Source organism: Phascolarctos cinereus, unplaced genomic scaffold (genome assembly GCF_003287225.1).
Source record: "Phascolarctos cinereus isolate Bilbo 61053 unplaced genomic scaffold, phaCin_HiC Scaffold_2;HRSCAF=192, whole genome shotgun sequence".
NCBI classification, from domain to species: Eukaryota; Metazoa; Chordata; class Mammalia; order Diprotodontia; family Phascolarctidae; genus Phascolarctos; species Phascolarctos cinereus.
The window spans coordinates 204836729-204862983 of record NW_027555625.1 but is presented as its reverse complement, the minus strand read 5'-3'; the positions used below and the strand labels follow the sequence as shown (position 1 = coordinate 204862983).

Below are 26255 nucleotides of genomic sequence, written 5' to 3'. Positions count from 1 at the left end.
TCGATAAATCCAAATTACTTGCTACAGACTACTAAAATTTTTGAGTTAGAAAGGAGTGGGCAGATGTGATTGGTGCACCACTTTCAGTGATATTTGAAAGGTCATAGAAATGAGTAAGGAATCACAAGATTGGAAAAGTACAAAAGATTTATCAATATTTAAGAAAAAGGAAGATAATACTTTGCAAACTATAGGCTATTGAACTCAATTTTCATTTTCAGAAAAATTCTAGAATATACTAAAAAGATAGTTGAATACCAAAGGAAAAAAGTGGTTATTACAATAACATTACTTTATCAAAAACAAGTCATCCAAGATTAACCTCTACTAATTCCTTTTTTGAATAAGATTACTAAAGTAGTTAATGAATGAAATGCTGGGAATATAGTTTACCTAGATTTTTAGCAAAGTTTTATATATACATATATGTGTGTGTATACAGACATACACATATACATATGTGTGTGTGTGTGTGTGTGTATGTATGTGTTTATATGTATATTACTATTCTGTTCTTGTGGAGAAAACAGAGAAATATGGTGAATTATAATACAATCAGGTGACTGAGTGGCTGACCAAAAAGAGTAGTTGTAGTGGTTTGATGTCAACATGACAGGAGTTCTCCATTGTATTACCCCAGGGAGGTAAGCCTAAATTCATGCTGTTAAGCACTTTTGCTTATGACTTGGGCAACATTATGTGTGATGTGTTTATCAAATTTGCAGATGCCATAAAACTGTGAAGAACAGCTGACAATCTGAAAGGATTATAAGTGGCTTGAGCATTAAGTTTAACTAAATAAGGTGAAATTTAGTAGAGATAAATCTTACATTTTGCCCTAAAACAAAGATCAATTTCATCAGTCTAAGATGACTACGTATCTGCTGTTCTGAAAAAAAAAAAGATATAGGGGTTTTAAAAGAGTAGGCTTTAAATATGTCTGCAAAGTTATATGACTGCCTCAAAAGAGAATGCAGTCTTGTAAGTTAGGAAAGGAATACCTTCTGATAACAAGGAAGTGATCGTTCTTGGCATTGTGGTTTAAGAAGGACCTTGATAAACAGGATTATGTCCAAAGAAGAGAAAATAGGATGGTGAAAAGCCTCCATGTCTCATGTGAATCATTTGAAACAACTGGAGATATTTAGCCCAAAGAAGACTTAGATGGCTATGTTCAAATATTAGAAAGACTGCTATTTGGAGGAAGGATTAAACTTATTCTTTTTGGCCCCCAGAGAGCAAAACCAAGAGCAATGGGTGGAATCTACAAAAAGGCCAATTAATATTTGATATTAGGGGGAAAAATAAACTTTCCAACAATTAGAGGTGTCTGAAGTGGACTGAATGACCTGGAGAGGTGGGGAGTTCCCTTTACTTGCAGATATTCAAGCATAGGGTTCACAACCACTTGAGTATATTATGATGGGTATTCCTTGTGTACATCAGATCAATCAGATAGCCACTGAGATACCTTCCACTGCTCAGATTCTGTGTATCTACAGTTTTGTGGTAATCTAGCCATACCAGTTCATTTCATGATGACCTGTGGTTATAGAGCACATCAAAATTATCTTAACTACAGCAAAATCTATGTGGCTATGGTTAACATAATATTTCAGCAGGTCCTTATTCATTTGCCTCCACAGCACTAAAAAAGAGGCTTTTCTTGAGCACATGGTTTAGCGAATAACTGTGAGTTTATAAATGAATTAATTTGTTGGTATGGGAACTCCCTCCACCATCATCTTTCCAGTCGCCTGCGTTTGTGTTCTCAGTCGTCTTCTATTTCTCTCTTTCCTTCATTGCACAAACACAATCAGTTCTATTCTAGGTCTTCCTAATCTCAAACCTGTATTATTTCAATAGCCACCTAATTGGTCTCTAAACTTTAAGTCTCTCCCCTTCATCAATCCAACCTCCACAGAGCTGATAAAATTATATTCCTATGAAACAGATCTGACTCTGTCATTTCTGTGTTCATTCAGCTCTAGGGGATTCTTGTTACTTCTATGATCAAGAAACTCCTCTTTTGAGTGTTTAAAGTCCTTCATAGCTTCACTCCAACCTACTTTTCCAGCCCTAGTATATCTCTTCAAATACTCTTCACTTCGGCCAAACTGGCTTATTTGCCCCCCGACCCCCATCCCCAATGTGATAGTTAAACTCCTCTCTCTATGCTTTGTTTTAAATTGCCTTCACCTGAGCCTAGAATTTTCTGTCTCCTTAACTCAGCCTCTTAGAATCTCTAGTTTATTTCAGAGATCATATCAAGTGTCACCTCCAAAATAGTTGCTTCCACTGTGCACTCAACTGTTAGTTACCCCTCAAAAATTGCTTGGTATTTATTTTGTAAATATTTATCTTTGACCATATTTTCTCCCCTGAAAAAAATGTAACCTTCTTTGGAGGAAAGATTGTTACATTTTGTTTTCTCCTTTTTTGCCCCCATAGACAATGAAGTGTGTGGCATTGTGCTTTAGTAGTCACTTAATAGTTGCTTTTGGATTAAATGACTATAAGAAGAACATTCAGAAGTCAAGGCGAATCCATGAGGAATCTGGGTCCTTGTCTGCTTGCCTGTCCACATAATCCAAAGTTATTCTGTATAAACAAATATAAATCAAAATTCATTCAAAAAGGGAAAAAAATAATCCAGTAGTGCCTTAAGCTACATGCCTCCCATCATTATGTTACAATGTTGATATTATAAATATAAATATAAACAATGTTGATTAATATCTAGATTTGAACGTGGGGCTGCTCTTCTGCTTTCTGAGCCTCTAAAAATTTGTCATGAGGGAAGCACTCCATACTCATATTATTTTCATTGACTTGATAGTCAGAAATATCCCTCTTCTATTGGGCAAAATCCAAATGTAAGGTAAAACCAAGGGTTTTATTTCAAGTTCCTGACCCCTGTTTGTTAAACCAGACTGTAACTTTATTAATAAAGCTTGAGGTAAAGGTAGAAATGCTACCAGTGACAAGTGTCAGATTCTGTCACCTTTATTGGACCAATGAGAAGACACATTCCCCATCTGTCTTGGGATAAATATTTTTAGAATGGAAATGTGGGGCAGAAATTCATCTGCAAGCTTATGGTCTACTTGGAACAGTATGAAGGAAGAAAATGGTAATAAGGTCATACTGATACCTTTTCTGTCTGCACAATGTCAGAGAAAGATCCCCCTTCAGTGGAGAAGATAGAAATCATGGGGCTGCACTGAAGTTTCTTTACAACTCGTGTCTGTTTTTATTTTTTTCTAATATCTAAGCCATTTAATTTTCCTAAAAAACAGATGCATAATAATATAATGAAATTAAAAGAATTTGTAATTACAATTTCAAATGATATTTTATTTCCTTTTCTCTTCCCCCGACCCCCATCCTCGCCAGCCCCACAAAATAAGATAAAGGATGTTGTGGATACAAGAGATATTACAGAGCCACAGACAGTGATCTAGCAAAGACTTTCAAATTTGTCCCATGTGTGATAGGACAATATAAGACAAATGCTAGATGCAGTGAGAAACACAAGGTATCATAAAGGATGATCAGTCTTAATGCCTTAATCTTCTAGAGATGAATGAGAAGCTTGGTTCCATATCAGTGTAATATTTACTTTACAGTTACGTCTTCTCTTGTTCTGAAAAAAAAAATTAGCACACCAAGATGTTAGGCATATGTGTCAACCCTGCCATCAAAATGGGTGTATTTGATCTGATCTGCTAGTAAATAGAAGCTTGATCAACTTTGTTTTTTTAATTATAAAAGAATTCAAATGAATAATACCCTTTCAATGAATTCCATGTTACAAATAATTCCATATTATAATGCCATGTTATGTCATTCAATGATATGACCAAATAGTCCTTTCTGTATTCAAAGATTCCTCAATCTCTATTAATTTAGTGTGATATATGTCTATTTGTTCCAGGTACTCTGTCTATAAAGACCCAGCAGGATGGCTAAATATCAACCCAATAAATGGGACAATTGACACAGCAGCTGTCTTGGACCGCGAATCTCCATTTGTCCACAATAATATATACACTGCACTTTTCCTTGCAATAGATAGCGGTAAGTACTGAAAACTTAAAAAATGTTTTTGACTAATGTTTAACATTTAGGTTTTCTTGTTCTTTCTAACTTTTGAAGGAGGTATGTCCTAGATAGGTAGAAATTAGATGATAAGTGAAATGTGTTTTTGAAGTCAATGATCAATTCATAAGCATTTCTCACTTGTCCACTATAAGGAAGACACTATGCTAGATATTGGGTATACAAATGTTGAAATTTAAAAAAAAAATCCTTGCCCTCAAAGACCATCATTGAAGAGTGATGTCATTTTCTGACAGAAATGCAATGTCTGGTGCAAGTCCTTTCTAGATTTTTTTAGAATTAAGTTTCAATCAGCATCTTATAGTATATACCACAATATAGTAAAATTGCATACAGAACATGAAAACTGAAAGAGATTGAGAAAGAAAAACAGGCACACACACACAGAGACAGAGACAGAGACAGAGAGAGAGAAAAACAAAGAAAGAGAGAGAGACAGAGAGACAGAAAGAGAAAAAAAAAGACAAAGACAGAGGAGAAAGGAAGGGAGGGGAGGGGAGAGGAGAATCAAATATGGAACTTGTCTAGGGGGAGAATTTTCTTTTTGGTGAGGCAATTGGGGTTCATTGACTTGCCCAGAGTCATACAGCTAGTGTTATGTGTCTGAGGTCAGATTTGAACTCAGGTCCTCCTGATTCCAAGGCCAGTGCTCTATCTACTGTGCCACCTAGCTGTCCCTGGGGCTAGAATTCTTAAGCAAGTAAGAGAGCAGATGGCAAAAGTTGAAACAAGATAACTCTAATCACATTAAATTAAAAGGCGATTGCACCAACAAAAATAATGCAATTGAATAAGAAGGGAAGCAGCCAAGTAGGGGAAAAATTCACATAAAATGTCTCTGATAAGGACTTTATATAAGATATATCATGAAAGATAGCAATGCAAATACATGGCACCTAAAACCTTCCCCATAATGAATTAATGGCTAAGGAGTATGAACAAATAGCTCTCAAAAGAAATATAACAGTATCTGAAATATTTCTCCACATCACCAAAAGTAAGAGAAGCACAAATCAAAAAACAATGTGGTTTCCCCCTCATACTCAGCACATAAATTGGTATAGTAAAGGAGGTAGAAGCCAGGAGTGTCCCCCAAAGATAGATCTCTAGAGTTTAGATGTAATAGCCAAAGTAATTGTGACATCTGATGCTAGGACAAAATCAAGTTTCTCTATATCCTGGATGTAGTTTCCTGATATGTTTTCATGGATAAGTGATTGTTGTCAGGCACTGTATTTAGGGAGAAACAGAGATATAAAAAGTATACAAAAGTAATGTTTAACAAAAATATTACTGGGATAGCATCATTTTTCCTGGGTTGCTATTTCTGTAATCCACCATTTTCCTTCTTTGAAATACAGCACATTTACTTGTCTTTCCTCTTTTGGAGTCTGCCTCTACATTCTTTGTAATTTCCAAAAAGTTGCTGACAATAACTATAATAATATATATGCAAGTTCTGTCAATACCTTGAGATAGAAATCATCAGGGCCAAGAGAACTGAGCTGATTTAGAGTAGTCAAATACCCTTTACAACCCCCTCACCTATCCTCGCCTACAGTTCCTTCATCAGCATTTCCACCAATAGAGTATAAGTTCTTTGATGGCAGGACATACTTTATTTGTGTCTTTATGTTCCGAGTGCCTAGTATAGTGTCTCATACATTTTAGGCACTTAATAAATGAATGTTGAATTAAATTCTGTGTTTCCCAAATTGAAGTCCGTTTACCTTGTTGGGGGAAAACATGGCAACAAAATAGAAAATGAGTAGAATCATAGACTTAGATATGGAAAAAGACCATGGAGTTCACCTCATTGTCACACACACACACACACACACACACACACACACACACACACACACCCCTCTTTTTCTTTTCTTTTTTTTTTTTTACAAATGTGAAGGCTAAGGCAAAGAAAGGTAAAATGATTTGCACAAGAACACATAGCTATTCAAATCACAAACACCTGGAAATTCAACCTTCATACTCTATTTCTAAATCCAGTGTTTTGTTTTGTTTTGTCTAGTCTTATTTATTCATCATACCATGCTGCCTCACTCTGGTGATTTAAATCTCTCTAGAATCAGCTACTATAACCTAGCTTGCACCTTGAGGCCTATTTATTTCTTCCTACCTCTTGTGTTCCCACAAAAAGAGAAGTGTATTTAAGTTAAGTCATGCTCCTCCAAACTTTACCATTTCCGTTGAAAGGATTACATTCTCCAAGATATCAAATTTTATAAACCTATAGTCATCGTTGACACTTCCCTCTTCCTCGCCACTCCATCAATGAATCAGTTGTAAATTATCTTTAGGCTTTTCTCTACGATATTTCCTGCTTTATCCCACCAACATAACCAGAGGAAAGAGAACAGAAGACAGAAGACCAATTAGGTATCTTTTATGGTGGTATGTGATATTCTTTACAGTATATACAGAAGTTATAATACTCTGAGCTAATACAATTTGGGCTATTATAACTTCTCACCTTGACTACTATAAAAGATACTATGTTAGTCTCCTTCTTCCATCCTTTCTCCTCCTCAATACGTTCTACTATAATATGGTTGTGAGAACTCTGGTGGAAGAAAGATGAAATGACAGAGGGAACAAAGGTTTGAAATTCTGGGCATGTTTATTTATTAAGCAATGCATGCCAATTGTCTAACAAATCAGGACCAGACCTAGTACAGGTCCAGCTTTGGCACTGGACCCCAAATATAGGGGAAGACAGAATCTTATACATTACAAATAATTAATCTAATAAGACCAATTAATTAAAAGAAACCAATTAACCAGGATACAAAATTAGGTAATCTGATTTCTAATTGGAGGAAATATTAGGGACTTTCCAATTTGGGTGGGGGCTAGTGAACAGCTGTAATTCTCTAAATTCAGAAAAAGAAGTGTCCCATTCCCCCCTCCCTAGTGTTTGTAAACAATCAAAAGAACATGACCCATAAGGGGTCAGTTTTCAAATAAAACATATGGGTTGCTTGAGATTTATAATTGTGAGAAAACTTGAATCATTCTTCAAAACTGACTGGATTTCTGGTCAACATAAACAAGGTCTTTAGTTAAAGCTCTCTAAGCAACAGGTAGAGGTAGTCCATCTTCCCAGCCATACAAAGCCAAGTTCAAACAGTGCAATAAAGTTTTCTCATGATTCCTACAATTGAATAAAGTTTCTTTGTTTGTTTGTTTGTTTTCACAAGACAGAAATTGGAATAGAACCATAATAAAAAGGGAACTGAGCTAGCTCCAGAATTGAGTCACAAGATGGAGTCAATGTGATTCACTCAATTTCTATGATGACTTGCTATTATAATCGCCTCAATTCCCTCAGAACTAACACTAGGATTTGTAGTTCAGAGGGTCAAATATTCCTTACAGTGTTTTGGATGATTGCAATCATTGATTCCAAGGGGGCCTTGAGTCATACCTGAGAGCTGTAAGAAACAAGCATCCTGAAAGAAAGAAAACTGAGAAGCATGGAGACAGTTTCCCCAGTCCTTCCCAGGACTTAATGAGCTAAAATGGAAAAAAAAAAAGTGGCATATGAGCAGCAAATGCCAGAATACACTAAAAGGAGAAGCTGAAAGGAAGGTAAAGCAAGAGCACAGAAATGAGAGATCTAGGCAGGGTCATCAGAACTGGGAAGAAATTGAAAAACAAAGGATGTAGTCACCTCTTTATGGACTGAGAGAAGTTAAAAAAAAAAAAAGCTCTGTTCTTCCCCAACCTTTACTCTGCATGCTTAACTACTTGCTAAAAACATTGTTTGTTTATAAGTAGTTAATAAACTCATATGGCTATTATCTACATGAAGAAAATCTTAAAAGTTTATGGTAACCAAGTGAGCATCTGAGCACAGGAGATAACAATTGCTAGGTGCTTAAGGTCTTGTTGTTAGTGTGAGATACCACCCTGATTTAAAGAACAAGGGAGAAATGGGGGGAGGAGATATGCAGTTAAAAGGGTATAAAGGATCCTTTTGTGACTTTTGCTTTGAGACTCAAAAATTAAAGCAAGGCCAGATTAGAAAATATTACTGAATGATGGTGGAATCTCATTTTAACATCACTAATGGAAGACTAAAAATAACACCGAGGATATGTTAATTCTGTTAGGGTTAGAACTCTGAAATTTGGGGGTGGGATATATATATATATATATACATATATATATATATATATATATATATATATGTATGTATGTATGTATGTATGTATATTTTAACAATATTCTTTAATTCCTTCAATTTCCTTGAATTAAAAATTGAGTTTAACATAAACTGTCTGGTTTCCATGTAAGTAAAGCCCATATGTTTTGCTAAAATATCACTGTAGTCAAATGACTTGATCAATGAATTATTTTCTCTATAGATGAATAAAGTGTGACCTTTCACACTGGCAAGTTTTTACTCTTTTATCTTTGGAGATGAATGTCCTAATTTACCTTATATAGTTCTGATTTTTTGAAAAGGTTAAGATGAGGTCTCCAGAGCATAGCCATTCTTTATTAAAGGGGTTCTGTGGATAGAAATTGCTACTCTGGGTAAAAAAAAAAAAAAGGAATAAAAGGTGTTAAAAAAAATAGGAAGATGGAAAAATATTTGAGAGTATAATAAGAATGGAAGTCCTTCAGCAATATGCCAAGAGCAGGGTAATGCAATGGGTATTAGTGGTTGCTAACTCATGTTAGGGTTATAGTCTCCACTCAATTAACCAAACAGAAAGGTCAAGTGTCAATCTGATTGTCCCACATGGGCTAGGAACTATCACTGGAGATTTCACATAACATTTCTGAAATTACACTTGTAAGAAGATTGGTCTGCAAAAAAGCACCAAACACCCCCAAAAATTGTCAACAGGAACCAGACACAGTACTGCACAGATTTGGATTTGTACTTGACTTGTTTTGGCTTCTTCCTGATGATTTTTCCCCATCCAATTATCTCTTGCATCCCTGGTTTGAAGTTTTCTGATGTTAGATGTTCCTTGATTAAGGTCTTTAAACCAGGCTTTGAGATTTTCAGAGAATACCTTAGCTATAAATCTGGGGAACATACAAATGCATATACATTCTACTTCCAATATGTCTTGTTTCTGAAATGTTTTGCTGCCCACGCTGTTTACTGTAGTAGGAAAAATAGCTCCCAATGCTAGTTATTTTAAAGACCCAGGGCAGCTGAATGTGTTTGACCCAATGCAGTACATACCATCTCAAGAGCCCATGATGAATTGTTCACTTTACTATAATTCCATTGAATTTGATGCATATTCCCCATCTGCTTTCCTTTCAAACTGTTCATGAAAAGAATGGTGCCAAGAAGAACTGGTAATTTAGAAACAAGTCAAACAGTTCTAAATAAAACCACATGTTTTCCATGAGTTAAACAAGTCAAAAATATATATGAATCTCATTGTAATAAATGTGTTTGTAGGATAGCAAATGATTCTATAGTTGTGTAATTCAGCATTCCAAAGGCAGGATTCATACGGAGTGGAGTAACAGAATTGTTTTAGGTAGCAGTAAAAGGTGCCAAGAGTTGGGCCAAATGCCCACAACGTAGTCACTTAGCATGGAAATATTTAAATACAAAATCACTTGGTGTGTATCCTTAACACCTCTCCCCTCTTAAGCAAGAATTTTTCAGTCAGCAAGGAGAAAATCTTTGGCAAGTCTGTCTCTGCAATATGACAGTGGATGTCTTAATATCATGTGACTACATTGCAACAGGTGCAGTAGCTTGAGAAATACAGCTTCCTTTGCCTTGTAGCTCTGGTGAATATTTGGAATGTCAATAAGTGATGCCACTAAGGGAAACACTTTTAATGATTCTGTTGCTATCAAGTCACCATTAAAGGGATATCACAATTATTGATTATAATAATGATACCCTACTATCCCATTAGCAACCTGGATCTTGTGTGAGACATGTTGTAATCCTAATTGTAGAATCAGGAAACTACCTTAAACCAGTTACATAATTACAACAAAAAATAAATTCTCATTTGAAAAATGAATGAGGAAAAGGCACGTGATAGAGTAGCATACATAATGTGTATTTATTTATCTAATTGGACCTCTAAGTCTGGATGGAAATGTAAATTCTCCCCATTAGTCATTTAGAATTACTATTGTTGATCATGGAGAGATGTATAAAGTGCTATTAAAACCAACAAAACTTACTGGTCAATCAATCAGCTGTCTTGCTTCAGGGGTCATTGTCCTTGATACTGGAGATATAAAGTCAAAAATGAAGACAGTCTCTCTCCTCACGGATCTTATAAGCTAGTCAAATCTTTAATATAATTTAGAGTATCATTACTTATATGGCCCACCATTTTTTCCCATTGAAGATGGTGGGGAATATGGTGACAACTCAGATAATTTCCTACACACAAATTTCTCAAACTTAACTAAGCTAAATTTAGACTCATCGTCAGAAATGACAGGGTTTGAAAATTGCATTTTATATGCAGGGCTAGGGTTATTATAATTTTTGAGGGAAATAAAAACACTGAGTCACATTGGAAAAGTTTCTACAGCAGTCAGCTTCCTCTTGTGGAGCCATCCTATCACTTATTAATCCACAAATGAATCTTAAGAGAGGTGGTATAACTCTACATTATAAACAGTGATGCCTTCACAAAAACTGCTGGTACCATTTGTGAAATTTCAGTCCCTGAGCAATCACTCCCCAGACCATCTGTTGATAAGAAGTGTTCTCTCAATAGTCTCACAAATTCACTACATATTTCAATCATGTATCTCAAAGTCAGTGAGGGATCTTGTCATAGCAGCTCTATAAGCCTCAAAGCTCATCGTGAGCACAGAATATTGTTATTAATTAAAATCTTTCTGTTTCCTTTGCTTAAAGATAGAGAAAGCCTCTCAACGTAAGAATCTCAGGAAGTATGCTGTCATCTAACTCTTGGTTGTGTCCGACAAAGAACTATTTCATAGATGGAGTTTATGGAATGGAAGATGTGTTCAGTTTCATAGAAATAACAGTTGTTGAGAATGGCATTATACTCTGCTGTTGTCCAGGTTTTGTTTGTTTTTAGCAGAATTATTTCTTTGACATCAGGCTAATTGTGTCTCCTAGCAATATGAATATATAAGGACATGAAGACCTTTCTTTACCACATTGATCATTTACTGTTACAAACCTCATTCCATCCTGAGAATTTGCAGTATGCAAATGGTAGGACCCCACTAGGAGCAAAATATTGTGACCATGAACCACATTTTCTCAATTCAGTGTAATTCAACAACTGTATATTAAATGCCTGTTATATGTCAGTCACCGTGCTAGGTGCTGTATATACAAAGACAAAAAAAGAAACAGCTCCTGGCTTCAAGAAGCTTACATTCTACTGAAAGTCTACACAAAGTATCTGGATAAGTATTGTACAAGGAAGAAGAGAATACTAATATTTGGAGTAATAAGAGAAAGCTTCATAAAAGAAATCCAATCTGAGCTGCACTTTAAAAGAAGACAAGGGTTCTGGGCAGTGTCAAAGAGAAGGAATTAATTTTAGATATAGGGAATGACATTTGTAAAGGCACATATTATAACCTTGAGTGATTAGAGGTATTGTGGTGCCCTCAGAATATATGAAGAAATTTGGAGAACAGGCAGGTTTAGTAGTGGATAAGGGAAGGAGACGGTGAGCTCTGTTTTGGACATGTTGAATTTGAGATACCTATAGGCTATTCAGGATGACATGACCAGCTGGCAGTTGATAATGCACAACAGGAATTCAGGCAAGGAATTAGCATTTAGTGTATAAATTTAGGAGCCATCTTTGTAGAATGATTTTAATCCATGGGAGCAGATGAGATATATATTGCAGGAAGGATTAATATCTTTTGATGAATATATGTTCTTATCAGGATTGGCACAACTACCAGTGCAGATTGTAATCCACCAGAGTCTTCTCGTCCTTCATAATTCTTTTACAAATACTCCATAGGTGATCCATCCAATGGATTGAAGATACTATCCTCTAGGCCTTTTAATATTTTCTATATATTAATACAAGCCTCAGGTTGTTCCTCTGCTCTTCTTGCTGTATAACTGTCACGTACTAACTTGTCCTATCCTAGTCTTCTCAAACAAACTGGCACGGATTATGCTACTCTCAGCTGATTCAAAATGGAAATATTGTATAAGGTCCAAAATTCCAATTTATTTTAAGTGAAAACAAGTGAGATTATTTAGTTCCATATGCAATAGACAACCAAATAGCTGCAACAAAGAAATATAAAGTTTGAAGAGCAAAGAAATATCAAAGAATATGTAATGTGAATTTCTTCTCATGTCTCTTAACCTGTCTCCAGGCTTCATGGAGCATGTGATCAAATTACCACAGAATGACTTCACCTAAAACACGCTCTTGTGAAATAAGTCAGGCAGTTAGTTACTATGGCAACCCAATTAAGCCAGTTTATCACCCCTTATCCCAGTTCCTATATTAATTAAGGAGGAAAAATAAATTGAAGCGGCATTCATCATCTTGTGCTTTTTCAAGTACCAGCAAAATATTCATCACATTGAAAATCTTGGCTGAATTTATGCAAACTTTGAGTCTTGTGCAGAAAAAAGAGGGAAAAAGACAAAAACATTTTAGCCACAAGTAAAGGTGGGGAAAGTATATTGATTATTTACAATACATAGCCTGGTATAGGGCCAAAGACCAGTAAGCTAGGAATAAGGAGACTTGAGTCTGTGTCTCAGTTCTACTCACTATATGACCTTACTATAGTCATTTTCTAATGATATCAAAGTAATTGTCTCTCTGTGTGAGAAAAATTGGTCCTTCTCAATGAAATATGTGTTGGATTGAGTGACTCCTGAGGTTTCTTTTCCTGCAGACTTTCCAAGAGATATGTAAGATTTCCATAAACCTGCGAAATATTGATACCATTAATGTCCATAGAACTGGCATAACCATTTAAAAAAAATGATGTACAGGAAAGGGAAGGAAGTGCCTCCATGTAAAGAAGCAGTATGACCTGACTGACAAGAATACTAAGGAAAACTTAACCTGCATTTACTTGGGGTGGCGAGGGGAGATGTTAGTATCACTGTACTCTGCTCTGCTCAGACTGAATCTAGAATATTGTGTTCAGTTTATAGAAACTGTCCAGAGGTGGGCAAAGAGGGTGATGTGCCTCAAGTTTATACCACAGGAAAATCACTGAAGGGATTAGGAATGTTCAGCCTAGAAAAGAAAAGACTTGGGGTTGGTATTAAAACAATTTAGAGTATTTGAAGAACTGTTATATGAAAGAGGAATTAGACTAGGTTTTTTGCCTATGAAGGGCAGAGCTGGGAGCCAGGAGCAGAAGTTACAGAGTTATGCTTAAGGTAAAGAAAATTTTGATAACAATTAGAGCTCAAAATGTGGAATAACCTGCCTTTTCACAAAAGTATTGACTTACCATTTATTTGAGGTCTTCAAGCAAAGACCTAATCAACACTTGTCAAGTAGGCTGAAGATATGGATTGGAAGAGATGACCTCTGAGACCCCTTCTGGCACTGACATTCTGTGTGTTTCTGCCTGCTGCCTCCTCCCTCAGTTCATCTCAAGTATCCTCAGGAGGAAAAGAACAATACCCAAAGCCCTTCTATTCATAAAGTCATGGAATATAACATCTAGAAGGGGACTCACAGATCAGATACAGAAATTCAGGCCAAGAAAGGGGGGATGATTTGCCTGAGATCTCATAATCAGTTACTGTCAGAACTTAGATTACTACGTGCCAGGCACTATGTTAAGGTTTTTAAAGAACATTATCTCATTTGATCCTCACAACAACACTGGGAGGTAGGTCCTATTATTATACCAATTTTACAATTGAGAAAACTGAGGTTAAGTGATTCAACTTGGGTCACATAGCTAATAAGTGTCTGAGACTGGAATTGAACTCAAGTTTTCCTGACTCCAAGGTCACAGCTCTAGCCACCATACCACCAGCTTCCTCTAAAGCTCAGGTCCTGTGATTTGCCCAATGTTCTTTGCTCTATAAAATATAAAAATCTGTTATTCTGAGACTCTCATTTCATTGTATACGTAAGCCATTACGGACAATGTAGGAGCAGACCTCTAGGATATCACTCTCCACAGGGGAGCCACACTTGCATTACTGCATATTAAGACACTAAAGTTACCTCATGGCTGGCATAGTCAGGCACCTTAACCAAAACAAAGTTTATCGGGAAGGATGGAAGGATCTTTGTGTTAAAATGTCACCCGTGATGATCATTGGTACCAAATTCAAGTCAGCTAGCCAGAATATTTTATAGCTTTCTTATAGAAGAGGAATTATGGCAGTTCTTAGTCTCCAAATTCACTCAGCTTAAGTGGAATAATAGACAAAGCTCTAAATTTAATGTCAGGAAGAATTGAGTTTGAATCCTGCCTCAGAGATTACTAGTTGTATGTCCACAGATAAGTGAAGTAATCTCTGTCTCATTTTTTTAATCTATAAAATTAGGATAGTAATTGTAACCAATTCCTAGCATTATCGTAGAAATTAAATGAGGTGACATTTCTAAAGTGCTTTGCAAATTTGAATGTTACCTACCAGTGTTGTTGTTGTTTTGTTGTTGTTGTTGTTGTTGTTTTGTGGATTTGATTCTAGGAAATTGAATGATTTTCTTTTCCACAGTTAATAGGTATTACAAACAGAAAATAAAACTTTCCAAAGATCCCTTTTAGCCTGTCCATGTCTTTTATGGGGAGCTACCTGCTTTAGAAAAGAAATAGGCTTCATTCCTTTGCCCTTTGGTTTCTTCTTTATGATAGGGCTACACTTCTATCCATAGATGAAATGGAAGGTAGGCAAACCAATATGAAATTCTGTCAAAAAATGGACCCTGCTTTTTTCTTTTCAGATGTATTTGTGTATACTGAAAGCATTTTTGGAAACATGAACATGCCAATTACCTGTGTCCTACACCTGAGTTTGAACATGGAATCATAGCCCTAATGTCTCCTAGCCCCTCTTTCAGCCAATTTCTTTGTCAGTCTCAACAACTTAGGGTTTTGTTGGCTATTCCAATTCATCGTGTGTGTGTGTGTGTGTGTGTGTGTGTGTGTGTGTATGAAGAATTATAGGGGGGCAGCTAGGTGGTACAGTGGATAGAGCACTGGCCTTGAAGTTAGGAGGATCTGAGTTCAAGTCCCACTTCAGACCAAACACTTGACACTTACTAGGTATGTGACCCTGGGCAAGTCACTTAACCCCAATTGCCAAAAAATAAAAAATAAAACACTAAGGCTATTTGGGTAGCTAGGTGGCACAGTGGATAGAGCACCGGCCCTGGATTCAGGAGGACCTGAGTTCAAATCCAGCCTCAGACACATAACACTTATTAGCTGTGTGACCCTGGGCAAGTCACTTAACCCCATTGCCTAGCCAAAACAAAAAACAAAAAAAGAAACAAAAAAAAAAATTATAGAGCAGCTATGTCTATCACTTACCTCCTCCCTCCTTCAAAACATGCTGTTGAGTTATAAACAATTGTTGTTTTCCATCTGGACAACATACAACAAAAGGACTGATGAATGACTCTTACATCTTTCATTTCTTGACAACACTCATGACAATAAAATGTTGAAGTAAAGCAATGAAGAGGAGGATTCCTTATTTGGAGTTAGTAGAGATCAGTCATTTGATCACTGATGAGTATGTTCTAAAAACCTATAAAGAGCGCACACACACACACACACACACACACACACAAATACCTAAGTCTAAGTACTTGGTAGGGTGCATATTCCTACCTATGGAAGCTTCCATTCTAATAGGGAAGATGTGATACCGCAGTACTAGAAATTAGTGGAAAGAGGGACATATTTTCTTATACTTTGTACTGGGTGACCCAGATTTAAGTTCAATTTCTGTCAAATACTCTTTGTATTTGATTCAGCAAGTCACTTAAGTTTTTAGCATCCCAGACAACATTTTTAAAATAAATTCCTGAGAATGAACTGACCTTCATACAGTAGTAGAGGAAATTAATTGCTAACCATAAGTTCCCTATACCAATGAAATGTCAGTTGTGATTTTTTTTTAATGCACTGGAAGATCAGTTGAGGAATTTCACAGATGACAAGGTGAAAGATATCAATTCTATTAAATTCATTTCAACAAACATTTGCAACAAACCTTAGCACAGAGCACAATATGCTCTTTGGAACTGGGAAAGATACAAAGATTAATAAGACCTAGTCTTTTCTGTCATTGAGTTTATAATTTATTAAAAAGGAACACATATGCACATAATTATAATACAAAATATTAAATCGTCATATAATCTTTGGTAGTGACAAATTTACAGAACTGTACTTAACTACCATAGGATGAATAGAGCTTTGCCCTATACTGATGATACTGGCCACGACATTCCTCTTATGGAGTCTGCGTTCCCCCTCAATAGCCTTTAAAAAATACCACATCCTTGCCTGATGGTGCTCCACACCAAAGCAGGTCCTTTTTTTTGGGCTATGGTAACTATCCATTCTTTTCCCTCTAAATGTCTTTGCTTCTAATTATAGCACTGCACAAATATTACAAATTAGGGAGATCAGGAGAGCTTCTCGAAGAAGGTTACAGTGATATGATCTTTAAAGACTTGCTAAACCCAATCCATTACTTTGTACATAATAAGTCCTGATTATGAGCCCATTTCATTGTGAAATTGAATGATTGAGTAAAAACAATAGAAAGACATATGTTCAGCTAAGGTCATACTATAGAAAATATCCTGAATAAAGTTCAAATAGAGGAAGAATTACCTATTTGTGGTCAACTTGACAAATTCCATTCACGGATGATGTGGTGCTAATCACATGTAGCACTGGAATACTGCGAAGTTTCCCCACTTGAGGCACCAACATGCAAAAGAAAAAAAAAAGCAAGCAAACAAAAAACTGATCTAGTGTCCCACATGGATAAAAAGCAAAGCATGTGGAAAAGACAGAAAGGCAACCTATCAGGGTAGTTCATTAATAAAGATACCTACATGGATAGATAGATTATAGATAGAGAGATAGATAGCTGGATAGATAGATGAATAGATAGATGGTAGATTATAGAGTAATAGATGTGAATAAATATATGACAGATAGGTGATAGATAGATAATAGATAGATAGATAGACCAACAATTAGGAAAGGAATTGCAAAAGCACAGTAGTCTAGTTCCAAAGCTAAGCAGAAACAATAAATCTTCTTATATCATTCTTGTGAAATTGCCCACTGCTTTTTGTAATCACCACTGTAAAAGTATATTTCATAACACCAATATTCTACCAGATATTGATTTGCAGAAGTTAAATTACCATAGATACATGTGTTATTTTTGTTGTTATTATGGTATACCTCAATGAGTCACAGAACACAACTTTTGAACATTAGAATTATAGGTAACCCAAAGGACAATGGAAAGTCACATGATGAATTCAAACAGGCAGTAGCATGGTAATCACCACAACCACAACTAGATGAGAAACATCATAAGAGATGAATTGAGAGCAATCAACCAAATCAATCAAGAGTTACTGAGCTCCTATTGTGTAGTAGATGTTGGGCATAAAAAGGCAAAAAATGGAATATTCCCAGCTCTTACCAAGCAGAAAAGAGGTCATTACATCATAATGTGATATGTCACTGAAAAGCAGTGCTAAGACTTAAGATATATTAATGGAATCATAGCATCTAGAACAAGGGAAGTTATACTTCTACTATATTTTGCCCTGATCAGACCACAATGGAAGTATTATATTCAATCCAGATTGATTTTTTTAAATAAATCAATGAGTCTTTACTAAATACTTAATATTTACCAGGAAATATAATAGTTTCCAGTGATAAAAAAAAAGGCACACAAAACAAAATGGTCCCCGACCTTAAGGAATTTAAGTTTTTCTGACACCTTTTGTTTTTTACATTCTGTCTCTGTCTCTCTCTCTCTCTTTCTCTCTCTCTCTGTCTCTCTCTCTCTGTCTCTGTCTCTGTCTCTGTCTCCCTCTCCCTCTCTCTCTCTCTCTCTCTCTCTCTCTCTCTCTTTCTGCCATCCTTTAAAGAAAGCTTTTTTTTTTTTTTTAAGGAGGGATCTACATAGAGGCAGCTAACTGACGTAGGTGATACTGGGCTGGAAATCAGGAATAACTGAGCTCAAATTCAGTTCTAGACACTTACTAGACACATAACACTATTGTAAAAAGGGAATAATAATATTATTAATAATAACAACTATCTCGCAGGGCTTTTGTTAGGATCAAATGAGTTCATATTTGTAAAGAACTTAAAATGCTTGACATATAGCAGGTACTTAATAAATGCCAATTCCTTTTCAGTTCCCACACTCACAGTCTTCTACTTCTACAAATAAGGTAGAAAGTTCCTTTTTAATATCTCTTCTTTGGGGCCTGCCTGGGTCTCTATAAATTTTATAATATTCAGTTTTAGTTTTATTTTTGTTCTTCTTACCATTTATTGTAAGTTTCAATGACTCACATTGTTTTCCTGTCTCAGCTTACTTCACTTTGCATCAATTTGATAAATCTTCCCATGCTTCTTTGTGTTCATCATATTTACCACTTCTTACAGTTTAATACCATTTCATTATATTTATATATTTAAATTTGCTTTACATTCCCCAATTTATGGGCATCTAATTTATTTTTCTTAGCTACTTTTTAAAAAAGTGCTGCAAATAAATATTTTGGAATATGTGACTCTTAGGCCTTTGATTTCCTTGAGTTGTGTAAAACTTAATATTCTAGGTCAAAGTGTATGGACATTTTTGTCACGTTTTTTAAAATAATTCCAAATTGCTTTATAAAGTGGTTGGATCAATCCATAAAGTGGTCCCCTAATGCCCATCTTTCCTCAATCCATCTAATAATGATTGTTCTGATCTTTTATTATCTTTGCAAATTTGTTGGGTGCAAGGTGAAATGTCAAAGTTGTCTTATTTTTTTATTTCTCTTATTAGTAACATTTTAGAAAAAGCTTTTGTATGATTGTCAATAGTTTGCAATTCTTTTGAAAACTTTTTTATAGCCTTTGATATATTAGGTAATGACTTTTCTCCTCTCTGTCTCTCTTGATAGAAAAACCTACACACATATCCAATTATGTATACATATAGACATATGGCATATTTGTCATATGTGTATGCTATAGATAAATGTTTCTATTTATTGCTTATATATCTTGGATATCAGAAACTTATCAGACATAATTGTAACAAATACTTTCCACAATCAACCACTTCTTTTTTATCCTAATTCACATTATTTTTTTTTCTTACAAATGTTTTTATATATCCTATAAGCAAAACCACGTTTTATCTTTTGTTATTCTTTCTATTTCTTCTTTGGTTGAGGATTTATCTTCTGGCCATTGATGTGAAGGCATCAATGATACCTATCTGATCTCATTCTTTTTGATATTCAGGTTATATAACAATTTTGAACTTAATCTAAATCTAATTTTTGCCATTGTGCTTTCCAGTTTCCCTGTAATTCTTGTGGACACAACATTTTAGAAAAGACATTGATAAAAACAAGATAATTTTAGGGGTACTTGAGCAAGGTAGTAAGATTTGAAAAAATGCGGTATAAGAATTAGTTGAAGAAAGTAGGGATGTTGACCAGAAGAAGAGAAAATTTATAGGATGACAGTTTATTGGTCATCAAGCATTCGAAGGGTAGTCATGTAGGAAAGGAAGAAACTTACTTATCTTGGTGGAAGAGAACAGAAACAACAATAATGTGTGGAAATCACAAGGAGTCAGGTAGGCAGGCAGACATTTATTAAATGCTTATTGTGTACTGGAGACTGTGCCAAGTGCTACAAAGACAAAAATAATCTCTACCTTCAAGGAGTTCACACTCCAATGGGTTGGAAAAGATGCAAACAAGAATGTACATACAAGATATGCACAGTAGGTGGAAGATCATGTCAGAGGGAAGGCAAATTTGGACTTAACATCAAGAACAAAAGTTCCTAATAATTAGAACTCTTCAAATGTTGATTGGATTACTTTAGGAGACAATGCTTAGGATAGGAAGGTTTCTAGCATTAACTATCATTAAGAAGAAGCTTAATAAGTCCTTGGAGATGTGGTAGAGAAGATTCTTGTTTAGGTAGGATTCAGATTAGATGGCCTATTAAGTGCCATTGAAACTGAGAATCTAGGATTCTGTATGTAGATAAATTTTAATGTTTTTGCTTGCCCTTTCTTGATTAAGCTGAAGGAATATGCTGTGTTAAGTATTATGTGAGAATTTGTATTTCCAGGAGAGAAGATTGCTGGAGAAAACTGAGATGGAGGCAGCATTATCTATTACCTCTCCCAAGCAGAAACTTTTGAATATGTATTGCTTTCCAACATCCTCCCTGCAAACTTTAATTTCTCATTTGAAATTGTGTTTTGATGTGTTTATATGCCAGTAAAAATCTTGGCAACTTGCCATTTAGCATCTGATTCAGCTTTTCATGACTATAGGAAATGCTGGTGATTCTGTTACTGAGTGGTCAGAAGCATGAGGTGACTCTAAATTGAGGAAATCCATAGGGAGGAAAAAAGCTCATTAGCTTAGGGTCCCTCTGAGCAAGTGTATTGTCACTGGCCCTCGTTCACTAGTTTTATTTTTCTACTACATTTTACACTTACTTCAGAGCATAGAATGAGTCATAGGAAAAACTTGCCATGTGTAGGATTGGTGCCAGAATTCAGAAGAGAAGCAGCATTAGGACTGAAGGGAATATTCTAGAAGAAAAGAGCTGCCCTTAAATATGGGACATTAACAATAGTCAAGACCAAAGGTGGAGAGAAAAGTATCATTGACATAGGCTATGAAGGTTAAGAAATAGAGGCTAGATGTCATGAAAAAAAAAGAGAAAACTCAGATAAAAAGCAGTGAAAATATGTCAAATGCCAGATACAACCTTCGCAAAGTACCCTAAGGCTCAATGGATTTCAGTAACTGTTTTCATTAACAAGATAGTCATCCTTAATTGTACTTCAAGCAATATCTACAAATCCAAACTCTCTTTGTCTCTCTCTTTCTCAATATATATATTTATATATGTGTATGTATTACATATACACAAATATATTTTTGTACACACATAGATGTATTAAAAATATTCTCATCGAAATGCTTCTGAGACTTTGCATCCCAGCTATTCACATGTGTATCACTCTTCCATTCAATTTTTTTCAGTCTCTTATGTCAATTAAAATAGAAATATTTATTTGACAATAGAATCAAGAAATAAAAAGAGGCATAACAAGATAAGTATACTAACCATCTGATGTCATTTCTTATCAATGGAGCTTAAATTGCAGAGCCTATGTTTACTTTCATGAGTGAATTATGAGCCAGCTAGCATCAATGTGCTGATGATACACAACTTTAATTTTTTTTGTTTGTTTTCTTTATTTTTTTTTGTTTTCCTCAAAGCATTGTTGTGGTAACTTTGTGAATGGCCATGTTGAGTGGGAGGTAGAGAAGGGGTGATATGTTTCTTTTGGGAAAGTGTCTCCTTGGAATTTGTTAGAGGCTGCATATTCTTCCCATCTGTTCTTTTTTCTTTACAAATGGAACATTAACTTGCCATGTAAATGAAAGGAATGTTTATTGCCTCTCACTAAGCTCAGAGTCATATTGTCTACCATCAAACAGTAGATTTCATCATATAAACTGTGCTTTCTCTGAGATATGTGTATCTACCGCACATGGGGCTAATGTGTACAGCAAGGAAGACTAATTAGCAAATTAATTAAGTTTCTGTTTATCTTCACATTTTCTATTTAAATGATATATTTGAATTTCACAAGTATATCAGTATTTAACACCTCTTCTATTCTATTGCAGAGACTGAGGTTCAATAAACACTTTACTGACATTCGTACTCAAGATATACAATCTTACTAAAGCTCATGACAGTCTTTCATAACAAAGTCAGAAAAGGAAACTGATTCATGGAACTGGAAATATATACGTATATATATATATATATACATATATATATATACATATATATATACATATATATATATACATATATATATACATATATATATATATACATATATATATATATATATATACATATATATATTTTCTTTCTTTGGACATTTATCTTTATTCCTTCTTTACAACATATACTCATCCATATCTATGTGTATACATAACTCTATATATACAGTTTTCACCTGAATGTAGGCCTTTCTAATATTGCCATATTGTATTTCCTGTAGATTCTTTTAAGTGAATATATATAGAGAGAAAAATTGAATTGAATCGAACAATCATGTATTAAGAAATTAGTATACTTCTCTGGCTTCCTTCAAGACTCAACCTGAATCATCCCCTTCACAAGAAGCCTTTTATGTGTATACACATGTGCACAAATATATACATGTATACATAAGTATATGTATATGAATATATGTATATGTAGGGAGACAAAGAGCAAGAGAGATGATGGGTCAGTGGATAGAGCTCTGGGCCTGGATTCAGGAAGACTTAAGTTCAAATGTGGGCTCAAACACTTACCCTGGCAAGTCACTTAACCTCTCTTTCCTCAGTTTCCTCACCTGTAAAATAAAGACAATAATAACACCTATCTTGTGGGGTTGCTGTGAGGAAGAAATGACATAATACATGTAAAAAGTGCTTAGCACAGTTCCTATCACATAGTAAGCTCAATATAAATGCATATTCCTTTCTCTTACCTACTATGGAGCACGCAGAAGTGTACACAGTGCTTTAGACATTCTCTTATTGGCCTAAGGGCAATGACCCTGTTGCCTTCCTTGTTCTAGACACTATGACTCAATTTAAACTAATATCATGTTGACTTTGTGGATACCAAATCACACTGCTGACTGATAAGGAGTTTGCATTCTATTAAAACTACCAGACCTATTTTATGAACGTCAAGACAGGTCTCCTCCATCTTATCCTTGTGAAATTGATTTTTAAAACAAATCTCACATTCATCTTTCTTAGATTTTGCCTGTAATTCTAGCCTACCAAGAATTTTTTGTACCCTGACTCTCTCACCCAATGTGGATAATAACTGGATGTTTTCTTTCTTATTTCTCTTTACTATTTTATACATGCAAATAAACTATGCCACTAAGGGGCAGAGAAATGAGAACTCAAACTGTTAGCACTAGAGATTGAGTGAGTTATGGGTTATAAAATATTAGCATATTGGAGTCATAATGCATTGTCATGTAAAGAATGTTGAAATTGGAGTTGTGGAAAATAGGTTCTAAACCTGGTTCTCCTATTTACCGTTTGTGTTGTGACAGGCAAATCATTTCCCCTTTGTGGGGTTCAGTTTCATCCTCTATAAAATGAAAGTTGAGCAAGATGATCACAAAAGTCCATTCTACTTCCAACTCATATGATTCTATGAAAATTAAAGATAGACATTTAATTAAGTTCAGGAAAGTCTAACTTACAGTCATATTTCAGATGTGCAAATGCTTTTCATCTCTTCTGCTGCATGAATTTATTTTAATATGTTGAAAATGAAAAATGTATTAGATTCTTACTGAAAATTCAATTAGTCCAGTAAAAAGTGAAAAATAATTTATTTTTCATTAAAGTGAATTCAATCCAAATACTCATGCTGAGGGAAATGCTACCAGCAGTCACCATGCAGTTCCTTTATTTTCTTAATGTGACTAAATAGATGAGGTGTCACCATTCAACCATGTGTTCACAGAGTCACAGAATTTCAGGAACTCAAGGGACCATGGCAATCTTTCATTCCCTACCATACCTGGAAAAGATTGCTCACTCCAATATACACACCAAGTTATCATTCAGCCCCTACTTGAAGACCACCAGTGAGGGGAAACTCACCTAAATGTGCCTCCTTAAGACCTTCATCTATAGTCCTAATACTCAATTCTGGGATGAAACACAACAATATCAATATCTTTTCCACATAATAGTCCTTTAAATTTTGGAGCACAGTTATCTCATGTAACCCATCAGTCATTTCTTCTTCAGGCTATACAACATCACTTCCTCAACATGTCATCAGAAACAATAGGCTTGATGTTCTTCTGATGTCTAATCACAATAAGTTACTGTCAGTCATTTGGCAAATGTATCCTACAATGTTGCAGTCTAAGAGAAGGAAAGTCTTTGGGTGTTTCTCTTGTTCTCTTTTTACCTGTTTGTAAACATCCCTTGAAAGACAAGATAGAGTTCTGTGCTTGGAGTCATGGTAAGTTGAGTTCAATTGCTAGTTCTCACATTTATTAACTATGAAACCCTGCACAAGTTACATAAACTCTATAGGCCTCAAGCAACTCCTTGTGAAAATAGTTATGCACACTGATGAATTCATAGATTCTTCTAGTATTCAAATATTTGCTTGAATATCATACGTTCTTAGATCTTGAGCAGAAAGGAACCTCAGAGATGGTCTGGCTGTCTGGATCACTCCCCTCATTTCACAAATGTACAAACTAAAGCCCAGGGAAGTTCAATGATTTGCTCAAAGTTTCACTGGTAGTATTAGAATCAGGATTTGAACTAATGCCCCATGACTGAGCAACCAGTGTTCTTCCCATTGTACCACATTGCCTCCCCTGTATATGCATGTATTTATACTTGAATGTTTTGGGAATCTGTAATTTCATCATTTCAGTGGCATAGGAGGGTCATAATTCCTCTTTAACTAGGTGCTGAGTCTTGGAGAGTTTCTGAGATGTAGAAATTTTTTTATCACCTTAAAGTCAACCTGGTGATGAGCTGCTCTGAACATACCTAAGTTGGTCATTGAACAATAGAAGTAGAAGCCAAAAGCAGATGCTACATTGGAAGCCTTGCAGTGTGGTAGGATCTACCAAAATTTGGTTTCTGTTCTGAGAGCATTTCAGAGCTAAAGGCTTCTTCTATAGCGCAGTGATGCATCAGAGTAAGATTTGAGTTAAGGGTATACATATATAGCACATATAAATATATGTATGAGGGGCAGTTAGGTGGTGCAGTGGATAGAGCACTGGCCTTGGTGTCAGGAGGATCTGTGTTCAAATACAGCCTCAGACACTTACTAGCTGTGTGATACTGAGCAAGTCACTTAATTCTGATTGCCTCTGAAAATTTTTAAAAAAGTGTGTACAGATGTACATAAACCAGTAATAATGATAGCTAACATTTATATAGCACCTACTATACAACAGACACTGTGCTAAGCTTTACAATCACTTTTTATTTGATCCTCAAAACACCCTGGTAAGTAGGCATTATTATTATTTCCATTTTACAGTTGAAGAAACTGAGGCAAACAGAGGTTAAGAGACTATAGTCTATATACTTTATATAGGTATATATAAAAACATGTATTATGTATATATATGTATGTATCTATACATATACATACATACATATATATATATACACACACACACATACACATACATACATATATACAGAAAGACAATGTGGTATAGTAGATAGAAATCTGGCTTCAAAACAATGTAGACCTGGGTTCAAATCCTACCTCAGACATTTACTAACTGTATGACCCTGGTTATTCACCTACCTCAGAGCTATGAGTACCATACTAGAATAATCAATTAAAGAGAAAATGAAGACCTATATGGTAGAGTGAATTCCTCATATAGGAGCTCACAATACAGGTTTAGTCTCTGTCCACTATGCATAGAGGTTGCATATGCCAATTGGGATATACAGTATTCAACAAACTCCACAAATACATTTTCCCCGTGAACCTGCTGACATTGTCTCTTCTGATCTTATTGCTTCCCTCCCCCATGACTAAGAAATACTAATTAAACTAAGAACAAGTCAATTAATTTAAGAAGCTCTCAATTAATCTGACTACTCTATTTAAACATTCTGGAAAGTTTAGATTCCCTTTATTTCTTTTTTTGTGCTTTAGAATTATACATATAGATTCTTATGTGGTCATTGATTTTATGGACATGACTTTAATTGAGCTAATACTGAGACTCAGCAGTCAAAAACTCTGAGGGCAAGAAATCTCTCCTGAGCTCCCAGTTCTCACCCTTGTATTGAACGTGCAAAACAAGGTTT

General features: G+C 35.3%; 1 protein-coding gene across 1 annotated transcript in view; it reads left to right on the top strand.

Moving 5' to 3' along the window:
• The window catches only part of CDH13 (cadherin 13), a 1264852-nt gene that overhangs the window by 1207778 nt on the left and 30819 nt on the right, over positions 1–26255 (top strand). The window contains exon 11 of the mRNA XM_020992657.2: positions 3938–4080. Coding sequence (XP_020848316.1) covers positions 3938–4080 — 143 coding nt within the window. The remainder of the gene's footprint in view (positions 1–3937; positions 4081–26255) is intronic.